At 38.6% G+C, this 16,517-nt stretch overlaps 1 protein-coding gene across 1 annotated transcript in view; it reads right to left on the reverse strand.

The window, feature by feature from the left end:
- nup107 (nucleoporin 107) overlaps positions 1-16,517 on the reverse strand; it is a 56,645-nt gene that overhangs the window by 35,299 nt on the left and 4,829 nt on the right. The window contains exons 2-8 of the mRNA XM_043708883.1: positions 15,928-16,043; positions 12,248-12,331; positions 11,689-11,786; positions 10,457-10,610; positions 6,989-7,092; positions 5,255-5,382; positions 1,774-1,822 (exon numbers count right to left, since the gene is read on the reverse strand). Of these exons, the coding sequence (XP_043564818.1) occupies positions 1,774-1,822; positions 5,255-5,382; positions 6,989-7,092; positions 10,457-10,610; positions 11,689-11,786; positions 12,248-12,331; positions 15,928-16,043 (733 nt within the window). The remainder of the gene's footprint in view (positions 1-1,773; positions 1,823-5,254; positions 5,383-6,988; positions 7,093-10,456; positions 10,611-11,688; positions 11,787-12,247; positions 12,332-15,927; positions 16,044-16,517) is intronic.

Genomic DNA, 16,517 nt, shown 5'->3' on the forward strand with positions numbered 1-16,517 from the left:
CTGCCCCCAACCCCATTCAATCCTGCCCCCTGCCTGCCCCCAACCCCATCCAATCCCACCACCCACTTGCCCTCAACTCCACCCCCACCTGCCCCATGTTGGAAGGTTGGATCTGGGATAAGGCGGGGGAGGGGAAATGAGGAAACTGGTGAATCCATATTGATGCCATAGGGTCGAAGGGTCCCAATGTGGAAGATGATGCATTCTTCCTCCAGGCATCAGGTGGTTAGGGAGTGGCGATGGAAGAGGCCCAGGACCTGCATGCCCTTGGCAGAGTGGGAGGGGCAGTTTAAGTGTTTGGCCATGGGACGGTGGGGTGGCTTGGTTGGTGCGGGTGTCCCGAAGATGGTGTATGAAGCAGTCTACGAGTAGGTGTCGTGTCTCCCCAGTATAGAGGAGACCACATCGGGAACAATGGATACAGTAAATGACTTGTGGAAGTGCAGGTGAAACTTTGATAGATGTGGAAGGCTCTTATGGGGCTTTGGATGGAGGTGAGGGGGGGCAAGCTGCTCATAAATGACCTTTACAGTAACTTCATCATTGCTACCTGATCAAGCATCCATACAGGTTAGGGGAAACCTGATTGAAAACAGTGCTTTCTCCAAATTGATTGCAACCCAAACCTTCTCATGAATGCAGAGCATAAGCTGGCCTTGGTAGGTTACCATACAGGTATGGTAACCTACCATACGGTCCTGAAGAGGGAGTCGGAGAGGGAACAGTCTTTACGGAAGCTGGATAGGGGTGGAGAAGGAAATATCTCTCAGGTAGTGGGGTCCGGTTGCAGGTGGCGGAAATGGTGGTGGAGGATGATGTGATGATGAACAATCCCTTCCAATTTTCTTCATTGTTTAAACGTCCAAGCCATGCACAAACAAACCAAAGAACTACAGATGCTGGAAATCAAACGCAGAAATTGCTAAAAGATGTGGCAATATTTTAGTGGGGGGGGCAAGCTGCTCATAAATGACCTTTACAGTAACTTCATCATTGCTACCTGATCAAGCATCCATACAGGTTAGGGGACTCCTCCATCGTCAGACCACAGCGAAACGACGGTTGGAGGAAGAATGCCTCATCTTCCGGCTAGGAACCCTCCAACCACAAGGGATGAACTCGGATTTCACCAGTTTCCTCATTTCCCCTCCCCCCAGCCTGTCTCAGTCAAATCCATCAAATTCAGCACCGCCTTCCTAACCTGCAATCTTCTTCCCGATCTCTCCGCCCCCACCCCAGTCTGACCTATCACCCTCACCTTGACCTCTTTCCACCTATCACATTTCCGACGCCCCTCCCCCAAGTCCCTCCTCCCTATCTTTTATCTTAGCCTGCTGGACCAACTTTCCTCATTCCTGAAGAAGGGCTAATGCCCGAAACGTCGATTCTCCTGTTCCCTAGATGCTGCCTGACCTGCTGCGCTTTTCCAGCAACACATTTCCATCTCTAATCTCCAGCATCTGCAGAACTCACTTTCTCCTACCATACAGGTATGGCTGTGCATAACCATTTTAAGAGCCTGGTTACCTCAATTAATAAGCCATGCAAACCAAAACAATATCAGAATTAAGAATCACCAGTAACCTGATCTCTGTGCAGACAGAGATCAGAAGTCAAGTCTATAATTTTATCATTTCCTTGCGCTGTCCTTTTTGTAAGTTATTGCATGGAAGAAATGGGTAAACCAAAAAATAACTGACTTCTTTACAATCAATATGTTTTGTTGGTCAATTATGAATATTTTCATTACATATCTCAACTAGTCATACTTACAGCTACTTCAAACATCATGCCTTCTTCCACACTGGATTCAATTCTGTCCCTGGAAATGATATAGCAAACAAAATCAGTTAGGGAAAATACAGCTCTTTTCTTTTTAAAAAGTGCAGCAACTTCTTACAGCCACTATACATCATTGAACACTAAAATTACTTCCATGTATTACTGATCTAGCCCAGAAGATAAAAGTAAAAGCAATCAAGAATGTGTGGACTTGAGTCATATTATTCCACTATTCTTTTTAGGATTTTCTTTTCCTGTATGTCCACTGCTTATATTTTCTCTAACATCTTCTGCTATCTTTACAGAAGTCAAAGTCTTCTTAGAGAATGGAAACAGATGTAGCCCATGAACTTGCCACTAAACTGCTCATCTTTAAGTATACTGCACTGCATTCATATACAGATTGTTTTTTAAAAATCAACCTGTTCAAATGTGTGATGACACACCTGAAGCTGATGGGACCTGAACCCAGCGTTTCCAGCTCAGAAGTAGGGACACTATCATTGTGCCATAAGAGCTGCCAATTTGCATTTATACAGTGCCTTACACAATCTTAATATCTCTGAGGCATTAACAGCCAGTTAAGTATTTTTGAAGTATACTTAGTGACTTGAAGCAGGAAACAAATCAGTCAATTTGCACATGACAAACAGCAATGAAAAATATCTGCTTTTTGTAACATTAATTTAAGGAGAAATACTGGTCAGGACAGCAGGGATACTCCCCGACTCTTCTACAAAACAGTGTCATTGGATATTTTACATGCACCCAAAGTGAAAGACAAGTTTCTCAGTCAAATGTCTCAGCTATACTGTGGTAACCTAGATTATTATCCTCAATCCTGGAGTAGACCAGAACTCTCAATCACCGAGTCAGAGTCGACTAAATGAGCTACATCAGTACTAAAAATCTAAGTCAACTCAAAAGTAAAAAGGTAAAGTAGCCATAGTGTTACTAGACTATAGGACCGCTCTCTGATTAGAGAGAGATGGTGGTTTTAACCAGAGGGTCACCACATCTCAAGTGGGGATAGATGACGAGAAGGAAAGTCATTCATGGTAACTCCAGTGGGAATTAAACCCAAACTGTTGGATCACAAACCAGTCGTTCAGCCAACTGAGCTAACTCACACCCTCCACAGCAAATGGCAGCAATCATTTACTTTTACATTTTCCTCCATAATAATAATCACTACACTGCAGAAATATTCGCTGCTTCCGAAGCACTGTGTAACATCCTGCAAAACACTACACAATTTAGGTTTTCTTTTGTTATTGCATGAAAATATCTGCTTATAAATTATGTAGGTCAATGAAAACAGATTTTTGGTTCCATCGATGTTGTTCCAGTGAAATTTGTAGGACAATTTTCCAATCAGTAGAAGCTGATAATGGGAAATGGGTCAGAGGAACATAACAGTAATTTTTAAAAAATATAATGGTTGCTCACAATTAAACACCAAAATGTTTGTCAATTTAAATGCAGGCATGTAGTATAGCTCGGATATGGTAACATTTCATTCATCGGTCAAACTGCTTCTGCCAATTTATAACTTGATGTAGCGATGTCAGTGTTGGACTGAGGTGGACAAAATCAGAAGTCACATAACACCAGGTTATAATCCAACAGGCTTATTTTAAATCACAAGCTTTTTGGAGCGATGCTCTTGAGTCAGGGGGAGAAGTACAAGTGTATTGTACTTCATCTGATGAAGGAGCAGTGCTCCAAAAGTTTGCGATTTAAAATAAACCAATTGGACTATAGCCTGGGGTGTTGTGTGACTTGATTTTTTAAACGCACACAGATAGTAAGGCAGCCTTATAATGGAAGGTCAATCTGACTTTTTAAAATGGAGGGGCCAGGTAAAACGTTCTCCTTCTAGCTCGAAGATAGATAAAAACTGAAGCATGTGGAACCGACCCAGACACCTTGTCATTACGTATAAAATGCATGGAATGTGTAAATGTCATGGAAATACGCAGAAAAAATCCATAAATCTATAATATCAGAAGTAATTATAAGACCATAAAACATAGGAGCAGAAATTAGGCCATTCAGGTGATTCAGTCTGCTCCACCATTCAGTCATGGACAATAAGTTTCTCAACCCCATTCTCCGGCTTTCTCCCCATAACCCTTAATACTTTTAACAATCAAGAACTTATTTATCTCTGTCTTAAATATATTCAATGACCTTGCCTCTGCAGCTTTCTGTGGCAATGAATTCCATAGATTCACCACTTTTTGGCTGAACAAGTTTCTTATCTCTGTTCTAAAGGGTCTTCCCTTGAAGGCTGTGCTCTCAGGTCCTAGTCTCTCCTGCTAATGGAAACATCTTCCCAATGTCCAATCTATCCAGGCTGTGTAACTTATTATGGAGAAAGTGAGGGCTGCAGATGCTGGAGATCAGAGCTGAAAATGTGTTGCTGGAAAAGCGCAGCAGGTCAGGCAGCATCCAAGGAACAGGAGAATCGACATTTCGGGCATGAGCCCTTCTTCAGGAATTCCTGCGTACCTGCTCCAGGGGCAGGACACCCTTCCTGAGCTACAGGACCCAAAAATTGCTTGCAATATTCTAAATATGATCTGACCAGGGTCTTGTAAAGCCTCAAAAGTACATTCCTGCTTTTATATTCTAGTCCTCTCGAAATAAATGCCAACATTGTATTTGCTTTCCGAACTACCAACTGAACCTGCAAGTTTAACTTCAAAGAATCCTGGACTAGGCCTCCCAAGTCCCTTTGCACTTCAGATTTCTGAATTTTTACCCAATAGAAAATAGTTTATGAATCTACTCTTCCTACCAAGTGCTTAACCTCACACTTTCCTACAGTTCACATGATTATAATCGTACAATAGAGCAAACAAGGCTGTTACTCTTCACTTTTTATGAAGCAAACTAAAGACCATCTGAATCTCGTCATGTGAAATTTCTACCATTGCATTTCTTTATCATCTTGAAGTAGTTTGCTTTTGATTGTCATTGCACAATTTAAATAGAGATCCAATATCATGGCAGAAATCCATCATTCAATACATCACTAAATACATGCACAAATTATAAAGATATCCATGATAGGTGAAGTAAAATGAATTAACTCAGTCGAAGTGCAATATACAACAGCAAAATAAATGTTTCTGCTTTTATTCCAAAATTCTAAAAACAATCTTAAAAATTAGAATCCTAAATGATAGGCTTTGGCAAATAAATGACTGCACTATCAGTTTTATCTTCATTGACAGACTCAGTTGGTTATTAGCATCCTGTGCAGCAAGATAGAAATATACAAATTAATAACATCTGTAACATTTGAGCGAATTGCGTGCAACCAAGCAAGGCAAAAGGCTACAAATCCTAAGTGCAAGAGGGTAGCATGAGCTTGAGTAGCCACCAAGAAATATAATGCAGCTATAATATGCAACTGCATTTTATTCCATTCCTAACAGTTTTGTATTAACATTGAATGTTGTACCTGTAAAGAGATCCAATTAAACGCCAGGTGACCATTTCTTGCTGAAGGAACCAGAGAACACTAGCTGTTTTTGAAAATTTCTGTTGCCCAGGGGTTGCACGGTTTACAATCTTCTGAAGTATATTTACCTGAAACAATTGAACATTTAGAAGTGCTTATTTCTTCTGTTTAAATGTGCATTGTTCATCTCTACCCAACTGCTTCAGTCGAAGTAAAATATACACAAAATTACGCAAGGCTAGATTTCTCCTTGCACATGTCACATTTTTAGAAATACTTAGTTGGAACATCCAAATCAGTCACAATGTTGCAATTTATCTTTACCCAGTATCTATAGCTAAGTATTCCTTGAATAACAATCACCAATTTACAACTGCTTTCTGGAGACCATAAAGAACAAAATGATAACCACAGTATACTTGCCAATATTCTTAACTAAGAAATCAATTTCTCTTAAAATTACACCCAGGTATTTCATACCACACAGCAATATTGGTAAAATAAAAAGTATAAGAGGCAACTGGTCTTAAGTTACAAGAGCGTACAATTTTCACAACAGTTTGGAACACGAGACAAGCTTCAATAGCATATTAATATTTTTGATTTATATAATTCAATTGGAATTATTAGCAAAGACAAATATTGTAACTTTCTTAAATCTAGATTTGTTAGCAGTAGCGATACTAGATGCTGCACAAAAGCAGAATGTAAAATTAGTGGACATATCATTTCTAGAAAACAGATGTCCCACATTTATGGGAAGGCAATTTGCCTCTAATTTTCCAGTTCATTTCACTTTGAGCCCTACAGGTTGAGAATATTTTATTAAGTACTTCACTTTTGTGAAATATTAATGCCAGTTTATTTTTTACTTCAAAAGGGTACTGGATAATTAAGACCATAATTACAAGAAGGAAAGCCCAATCCAATACCATTGCCCAAATTGATAAAATATTGATCAGCAACCTGCATAGAGGTCTAATATGAAAGCACTGCTATTCCTGGGAAGACCCTTCAATGATCCTGCCTTATATGTTCATTAAAGTGAGAAATTCATCTGAAAGGTAAGCCTAGATTGTTCACTTCACTCCACAGAATGATGAAAGATTCAGTTAAACGGTTATGAATTCACATATTTTGTCAAACTGGTTTCTGAAACAGTTTAAAAGGTACCCAAATTCATTAATAATTGCTATTAATAAATTAATTTAATAATAAATACATTTTACTTGTTTTTTTATTCCCTATAAATCTATTTTGTAGTTGTAGCATGTATATGGTTTGAAGTTTTACTCTTAATTTATTTGCTGAAGAGCTAAGAACTGCCACACACTTCCGGGGAAAAAAATTCAATGATGAGATTTTTTTTTAAGGCTCCATCACATAACGCACTCGCTTTCCACTTTTTAAAACTGCAAGATGTCTCAAAAGGAGATATTAAATTTTAAATACACACAAATGACAAGCTCTAGAGCACGTGCACACTTTGTTCCACTAATTATATTTAATCTGCTTATCAGTTAAATTCTTTGAAAAATTAGAAACAAGTATAATTCAGGCTCTTCATAAATTAACTAACTTGACAATAAACAGCATTACAGGTCATACGCCTTATGGAGATACACAATATTCTCAGACACAAAAACAAAACTAGATTATTTGATATAATTTATAAAACAGAAGCTTCTACTCTACCAAAAACTAGTTGCAGAAGCCGGGTTTTAAAAATCTTACCTGGTCCATGCAATTGGCTTCATAAGATTCGATCAAATCAAAGATAGCAGTAGATGAATGTGCCAAGAACGCTTCCAAAAACTTTGAAAACAGAACAGATGACGCTGTCAAAAAGAAAAGTACAAAACGTGGAATGGAGTTAATGTACTCTGAAATATAATACAATATACATGCAAATTTAAGTGCAAATTATATGTTTGCTATCATCAAGTGTGTTCAGACTTGCATATTCAATTCTGCTGTCTCATTTTAGTTGCAAAATACTACTGGAGCTTCTAACATTCAACATGTGCCTTGTTTTATAAAAACTGAACAGCTTTTCATTACTTTCAAATGACACTAAGCTGGGTGGCACCATGTGCTGTGAGGAGGATGCTAAGAGGCTGCAGGGTGACTTGGACAGGCTGGCAAATGTGGATAAATGTGAAGGTATCCACTTTTGTCATAAAAACAGCAAGGCAGATTATTATTTGAATGGTGGCAGTTTAGGAAAACGTGAGGTGCAACGAGACCTGGGAGTTATGATGGAACAGTCGCTGAAGGTTGGCATGTAGATGCAGTAAGTGATGAGAAAAGCTAATTCTAAAAGCTCCCAGATTCCCATAATTTTAATTTTGTTAGGATTCTTGGTAAAACTGGAGATTATTGGTGAAAAAGTGCTCATAATACTGTCAACGACACTATCTACACTTTCCTAATGATCAAGTGTTGATTCATAAGCTGATTATTGGATTGGTCGGATTGGTCCGATTGGTCCTGCTAATAGTGTGCAACTGCTTTTAATGGACAGAATGTACTGGGCCCATTTCAAGCATGGTTTGGCAGGTTTGAATACAGTACAGTCTTATATACATCAGCCAGAATATTAGCAGAGTCTAGTACATTTAATGCACACAAATTGTTTCTTGATATCTCATTGAAAGAACTGAAAACTAACATCTATGATGCCAGTGACTTCACGAGGAGACCGAGAGGCTCATTCATTCTTAATTTCTCACTGAGGATGTTCACAAACAATTCTGCCTTGTCTCACGCACCCAAATGCTGAGTTCCACCATTACTGAGGACAGTTAGTTAATTATTTGTTCACTACCATGATCAGCTTTTTGTGGCTTCACTTAGCTTTTTCATAGCATGTTGCTTCTGCTGTTTAGTATGTATATAATCCTGTGTTGTAACAGAACCAAATTTATATCTCATTGTTCGTTGCCTGCTACTCTCCAAATTAAATCACATGTGCTCCCCTTGCTTGATGGGAATGATAGTGAGGATATCCTGAGAAATTAGGTTACAGAATAGAGTGGAATACAATTCTGCTGCTGATAAAAGATTGCACATCAATAACTCAGTTTTGAGTTCCTTGGAGATTTTTGAATATATCCCATTCAGCATGATACCATCACACTACAGTGTGAAGGGAGGACCTCATCTTGAAAAGGGCTGTGCAATGGCATTCATCCAGTACAATCATGGACGAATGCAGCCCTTCGATAAGGAGATGATGAGGTTAAGTCAGGTTTTCCTCACCACCTGGCCCAGTCAATCTAATAGATGTGTCCTACAGGACTCGAACAGCTCTCAAGTCAGCAGTGATATAACTGAACCGATCTCACTGATGTACACTAAAGTCCCACACAAGGTACACTGTATCCACTTGCTACCCTCTGCTCTTCCCAAGACTGAGTAGAATCATGAATACAATCCAGTCCATCACGCAAACCTGTCTTCCATCCACTGACTCCATTGATACTTTATGCTGTCTCAGGAAACCAATTAATATAATCAAAGACCCTGGTTACACCCCCTTCCACCTTTTTCTGTCAGGCAGAAGACATAGAAGTTTGAATACATGTCTGAACAGATTCAAGAACACCTTCTTCTCCGCTGTTATCAGACCTTTGAATGGATGTCTCAAATTTTAATTCTGATCTATCTATCTGCACCTTCCCTATGGTTGTAACACTGTATTCTGCACACTGTTCTGCTACCCTAATACATTTTGTATGGTACCATTTGCCTGTAGAGCAAGCAAAAATCCTTCACTGTATCTCGGTACACATGACAACAATAAATCAACCTTGAACTCAAATCTCAAGTGGTGATCAGCATGGAGAAGCACTGATTCTACATTTGAGGGAAGGTGGTAGATGGCAATCAACAGGAGGTTTCCATGTTCGCTTTTGATGAGTTTTGGTGGAGTCAATATTGGGGACTGCAATGGCCATGGCCTACATACAGCAACGTACTGCCACCTTTCCCAATTTTGCCACAAATTCCTAAATGTTGAAGAGGAATTTTGAGGGTTGGTTGAGCAAGGAATGGCCTTGTCATATCTGGCACCAAGATCTGTGCCAGGTAGTCTGTCAATTTTATTCTGAATTTACCTAACTGGAGTGGTTTGAAGCAACATTGGCTAGCCAATTCAGAAAGCAGTAACGTGGTAATGACATTGCTGGTCTGGAGTCACATACAGGCCCTAAAGAGGTCATTAATAACCAAGATGAGTTTTTATTTAAAATATGGCAGTTCCTTGGTCATTATTATTAAGACTAGCAGTTTATTCCAGATTTTTTTTAAAACAATCTACAATTTAAATTCTGCAGATACCATAGTACAAGCTGAACTCATCTCTGGAGGATTAATTTAGACTTTTTCACTGTTAGATTTCTCAGGTTTAAAAATTGTGAAGACTTAGGTTCATCAATGGAACCCACTAAAGACTATTTTCAATTTAATTAATATCAAGTCAGCATTGTGACATTCCACTCTCCATATTTTTTAATATTGAACTGTTGTCATTGATCGATTCAAGATGGCCGACACGGGGCAACTCCTTGAGAGCTCTCTGCAGCAGACCAACTCTAATAGTTCTTATAACCATTAACAGATCAGCATTTTTTCCAGATAAACATCTAATTGAAATATGAATGAGGCAGAGCCCAAATCTTTTGTAATAAAGAGGATTTTGAGGCTTTTGCTGCAAATATACCAAACCTCATTACAAGGATAGCATGACTGCTTAGGCTGTAATTTTCCACTGATCATGAAACAGCACCACATATGCAGGGTAACTTGGTTAAACAATAACAATGTATAATCCTAATTGAATTTTAGCAGAAACATTCTCAGTACCTGCCAAGAATCAAAACATGTCAACTAAGTCACTGAAATTTTTGTACTTGATAAAATGCACAGCTATGATGAAAGTGCCTCGCAAGCATTTCACACTGAGGCACAGTGAGCACAGGGTGATTTTGATACACTTATCTTCACTTCAGTAAGTTGAGATGTAATGTTCAAGGTAAGAAATATTGATTATATACTTCACCAATGGTGAACTGACACTGTGAATGTGATTCCACTCAAGGCCTCTGCAAATAGACTGAAGATTTATATTTCCTGGACCACCCAGCCCCACATAATGCATCAATGATTACCTACAAGTTTATGATCAAGCCTATTTCTTACCAGTTAATCCTGGATCATCCTCCCTTAACATAATTGCACTAACAGTCAAGTCTTCTGAAAAGCTTCTTGGTGAATCAACTGCGGCTTTCATGCTAGTCCTCTGCTGAGTGAAGAGAGATGAAGAAGTGTCCTCGGCATCTTCTGCTATATATTGCTATATAAAATGTTTAGAGTCAAAAAGCAGAAAATTTTAAAATTATCCTTTTTGGCCATTAATGATAATTCAGAACTTTAACTTCTAATAAAGACTAATTATTATTCCAGTTTCATTTAACAGACCGCAAAAAGGAAGTAAACAGTGAACTTTTCAGTATAGTGAAACCAAATTTAAGATGCCTTCTTTCTTCACTCCACTCTTCCTACAATAGGTCACTTTATTGATGTTTTATGGTGATTTTGTATTTATTTTCTTTGCCTTACTTTCCAACATTTCCAATTCAACAACTTTTGATATCACTTTGTTTAAAACAAAAAGGAAGTAGGATAACTGATATTGCCACAAATTACCGGAAGCATGTCAACATTCAGAGGATAAGCTAAAATAGGACTGATTTCTATCAGTTTGAGACTTACTTATGCCTGGGCTATTAACCAGTGACTTAGGTTTCATGAGTGATCGCAAACATGTTTATGATGTACCAACATGACAAACATGTACCAGCCACCAAATATATCCAAAAACACTGGCTCAAAGTTATCTACAATAATAAGGTGGTTATTAGTGTTTGTCATTTTTCCAGGTTAAATCTGACAGCAGCTTCTGCAACCTGCACAAGTGCAGTTAAACATAGAAATTCATGCATTACAGCCATAGACACCATGATTCTTTACAGGCTACATAGTTACAGTTCTTACCAATAAGCTTAACATTCAAATGACTGCCAAGACCTTAATTTGCCCACTAATTCTGGATTTTTAGGGAGGAAAGAGGATGAGATTTGTTCCTTTTTGGAATTACTGATGATGTTAGGACTCATGAATTCTGAGTCAGCTTTTAATGACATATTAGTGATTGCTCTGGTCCTAAAACTGATGCTTCATGTGTCAAGGCTCATTCTATCTCAAGAAAATTCAAGTTGACAATTTAAAAAGGTTTTTTTTTGTCTTTTTCTTCTCTCTCTTTCAATGCCATATGCATTTCCTAATCTTTCTTACTACAACCATTTACATTCTTGATTTATTTCAAAGAAGAGAAACGCGAATAAATCTTGGAATTAATGTTTTATTCTTACCAAATGTGTATCTGGTACAAGTAGAGCTGGTTTAATTGATCCTAAAATTGATGACCCGTCCGACTGCTTTAGAGGACAGATTCGAGTCTGTGGTGTATCTGTAATACAAACCAGAAGTTAACTTCAATAACTAGCATGAATATCAGCTCAGAATATCCAAACTTAAGTAATATCATGATGGAGCAAATAAAATCAGGGTTGCACAAGAGATCAGAATCGAAGGAGGTTGCAAAGATCGGGAGGGGGTGAGGAATAAAGGAATTTGAAAAGAAAAGAAAATCTTTGAAATTTAAGATTTTTTGAACTGTTATCAAATGTGGTTTAGTGAGTACAGGGCTAATGTATGAAGAGAGCTTAGAGAAAGGTACAACAGTTAGCAAGCTTTGGATGAGCTCAGATTTACAGACTCTATATTGTGGGAAGCCGAGCACAGCCAGGTCAAGAGGCATATCAAGGTTTCAGCAGATGTGCTGAGACAAGGTTAGAGATAAGTGATGTTACAGAGTGGCAATAAGCAGTTTTACTGGCTCAAAAGTCAGTTATCCTAATTAATACTTACAGAAGTCTTGGAATATAAGAGCTGTAGCTCGAGTAGCTGTTACAAGATGGAAGCTGGAACTGTCTTTATTGTGCAACAATATTTCTAGAGAATGAGTTAAGCAAAGTTGGATCTGAAAGTTCACAAATAGTCATCACTTCTTTCCAGCAAATCTTTATTCGTACTTGTTCTACATTAGTACCAGAATCCCCAAATTAAAATACAGATGATATTTGAACTGTCACTCTTCAAAACTGCTCTATTACCCTTGCTTTGATTCTTCCAAAAGTCGTTGACCATGATGTAATTATTCATTACCTCAAAGGATTCCTTGAGTCTACAGCATAGAAACAAGCCCTCAAGTAAAAGCAAAATACTATAGATGCTGAAATCTGAAACAAACAGAAAATGGAAAAACTCAGCAGATCTGGCAACATCTGAGGAGAGAAAATTAGTGTTAATATTTTGAATCCGATATGAATCCTACTCAGTGTTTCCTGACTTACAGCCAGCTTGCTATCTATTTTGCCAACGACATCAATTTCAAATTCTCATGACAAAGGTCAGAAAATATCATATAGTATCTTACCCAAGGTCTGTTGCAAATCTAATATATTCACTAAATTACCTGATGCTACTCCTTCAAAGGATTCAATTAATTTTCGAAAATGCTGTAATTCTTCTCTTTCTAGATTGCAAACAAATTGTGTCTATAAGTAAAAAGTCCATTATTTTTCTGACAAATGTTAACTTTTTTTTGGTTCCCTTGACTTGCTCCTTTTTTCCTTAACTATGAAAACAGCATGCTCGTTACACTGCCAACCTTGTCCACATTTGAACACGTCCTCTTCAACTTTATAAATCATGTATCATTCAATCATACAGATGAGGAGTAGGTGTAATGTCATTTCAACAAACTCTCCATGTCCAACATTCTCTCTTAAAAGTCACTCTCCAAAACGGTGTTCATAGAAATACAGGTCTTTTTATGCAGTTTCTTATCCCATTAACAAAAGAATGCTCTGTTTGTGCAATGTTAATAGCTTTATTCATCCGCTAGCCTTTCCCTTTGAAGCTCCTCAAAGCTCTATCCACTTTCCCACTTTTTCCTTCGATACAAAATTATTTTGTTCATCTTTCATTCAACTTCCTTCAGATCACATGTTCAACATTTAAATCTCCTGTTTTACAGTCATAGGTACGTACAGCATGGAAACAGACTCTTCGGTCCAACCTGCCCAGGCCAACCAGATATCCCAACCCAATCTAGTCTCACCTGCCAGCACCCGGCCCATATCCTGCCAAACCCTTCCTATTTATATACCCATCCAAATGCCTTTTAAATGTTGCAATTGTACCAGCCTCCAACACTTCCTCTGGCAGCTCATTCCAAATACGTACCACCTTCTGTGCGAAAACGTTGCCCCTTAGGTCGCTTTTATATCTTTCCCCTCTCACCCTAAACCTATGCCCTTTAGTTCTGGACTCCACGACCCCATGGAAAAGACTTTGCCTATTTACCTGATCCATGCCCCTCATAATTTTGTTAACCTCTATAGGGTCACCCCTCAGCCTCCGACACTCCAGTGAAAATAGCCACAACCTGAAAGTGAGGTCTGCAGATGCTGGAGATCAGAGCTGAAAATGTGTTGCTTATGCCCGAAACGTCGATTCTCCTGTTCCCTGGATGCTGCATGACCTGCTGCGTTTTCCAGCAACACATTTTCAGCTGTAACATGACCTCCCAACTCCTGTACTCAATACTCTGACCAATAAAGGAAAGCAAACCAGACGCCTTCTTCACTATCCTATCTACCTGCGACTCCACTTTCAAGGACCTATGAACCTGCACTCCAAGGTCTCTTTGTTCAGCAACACTCCATAGGACCTTACCATTAAGTGTATACGTCCTGCTAAGATTTGCATTCCCAAAGTGCAGCACCATGCATTTATCTGAATTAAACTCCATCTGCCACTTCTCAGCCCATTGGTCCATCTGGTCAAGATCCTGTTGTAATCAGAGGTAACCATCTTCGCTGTCCACTACGCCTCCAATTTTGATGTCATCTGCAAACTTACTAACTGTACCATTTATGCTCGCATCCAAATCATTTATGTAAATGACAAAAGGTAGAGGGCCCAGCACCAATCCTTGTGGCACTCCACTCCACTGGTCACAGGCCTCCAGTCTGAAAAACAACCCTCCACCACCACCCTCTGTCTTCTACCTTTGAGCCAGTTCTGTATCCAAATGGCTAGTTCTCCCTGTATTCCGTGAGATCTAACCTTGTCAATCAGTCTCCCATGGGGAACTTTGTCGAACACCTTACTGAGGTCCATATAGATCACACCTACCACTCTACCCTCATCTTTGTTACTTCCTCAAAAAACTCAATCAAGTTTGAGAGACATGATTTCCCACGCACAAAACCATGTTGACTATCCCTAATCTGTCCTTGCCTTTCCAAATACATTTACATCCTGTCCCTCAGGTTTCCACACTGTAATGTAATCTAATCTTCTACCGTAATCATCCTATTATTCTTACAGATAGTTGAGATCTCCTTACAAATTTGTTTCTCAATTTCCCTCTGACTATTAGGAGGCCTATAATACAATCTCAATAAGATGATCATCCCTTTCTTATTTCTCAGTTCCACAAAAATAACATCCCTGGATGTATTTCCAGGAATATCCTCCCTCAGCACATGGATCAATGCACGTCCACTATCACACTTAAGCAAGCCAATACTTGTTTCTTCAGTTTCCTCAAAAACAGCTTCATTTTGAATCTTTCGCGTGGTTACACGACCAGAGGATTTTACCTCCATGAGCCGGAACCTTTCTGCCACAGAGCCAAGAATGTCTTCAAATTTAGTTATGAATTTTCATTGTTGCTGAGTGTATCCAAGAAACTGTCTTTTTTTTTTCTTCTTTAATCTCTCCATACAGAATTTGAGTATTACCTGCACAAATTTAGTCAAAGTTTTTACCTTGAACTCAGCAGGTTAATTTGGGGTAGAGAAAAAAAACAAAGGAAAAACAACTTTCATACTATATTGAGGAGAATGCGAATTGATTGGGAAGTGGACTGTAATTGGTAGAGATATTGCTATGAAGAGTACACCAGTGGACAAATAGATTTATGAAAACCCCGATATAAACTACAGATTATAATCAAGCATACTTTGCCACAAGTAAAATCGGACAGATGAAAATTGTGCATTTTAATAACCTTTGCAAAAGTTCAGAAATAAATGTCGAGAATACTGGAAAAGAAAAGTCAATGCCCTATTTATGTCTTTCAATTCACAGCATGTAAGAGAGGATCTTTCCTGCCCTTGATCATTCCTCTGCCAACTTTTCAAAAAATCCTTTGAACGAGATATTGCCAAGCTCCATGTTCTGAAGGCTTATTCTTGGTGGGTTGATTCTTTTTGAAATATTGATAATTATCTTCAAGTCCTTCCCGAATAAATGTCCCAGGCCATATGCTCTCGTCCTTACAATCCAGATGATAATAATAGTTTCCATACTTCATTTCTTAAAAATGACAATATTCCTGAGTCACAAAGACAACTGAGAAAATGTCCAAGAGAATTAAGAAAATAAAAGGAATACAACATTTCACACAGAAAATATAGGTTAAATGCTTCCATTGAAGACCCTTTGGTCAGAATGGTATTAAGCGAAAAGGATACTGTCAATATGTTTTTTTGTAGCATTTCGCCTCAGAGAAGTTCTACTAGTCTCGGAGCTCCGGACTATAGGAGATGGGAAGTCTCCACTTATTTGTCTGAAATAAGATGATCCATAGCTTCAGAAAACAATGCTAAGATATTAAAGATAGCTACAAAGCTTCATACTGCTACACAATTCAAACTTATGTTATTGTTCAATAATTTCATTCTAAAAATGACTAAAAATAAACAATTGATGTTACCCACCTTTAAACAGGAAAATGAAGATCAAATTCTAAAGTTTAACATTTTAAAAAATCCAAAGCAAATATATTGCACCTTCATCTAAAACATTCTTTAGTTTCCAAAAGACCCCAAATGAAACCTTGCTGCTACCTTGTATCTACTCCCCACCACCATCTCTCCCATTTACCAGGCCAGACACAGATTTTGCTCAATTGCTCAAGAAACACCATCACCTTCTTTATCCCTTCCCACCACCTGCATCCATTCCAATCTCCGCCTTCCAGCTGCAACCCCTTCCATCCACGGCACCTCCCGATTCCTGCTCCCTCCCGCAACTCTCCACCTCCTGTTCTCCTTCCCCTCCT

Source organism: Chiloscyllium plagiosum, chromosome 19, assembly GCF_004010195.1.
Source record: "Chiloscyllium plagiosum isolate BGI_BamShark_2017 chromosome 19, ASM401019v2, whole genome shotgun sequence".
Taxonomy (NCBI): Eukaryota; Metazoa; Chordata; class Chondrichthyes; order Orectolobiformes; family Hemiscylliidae; genus Chiloscyllium; species Chiloscyllium plagiosum.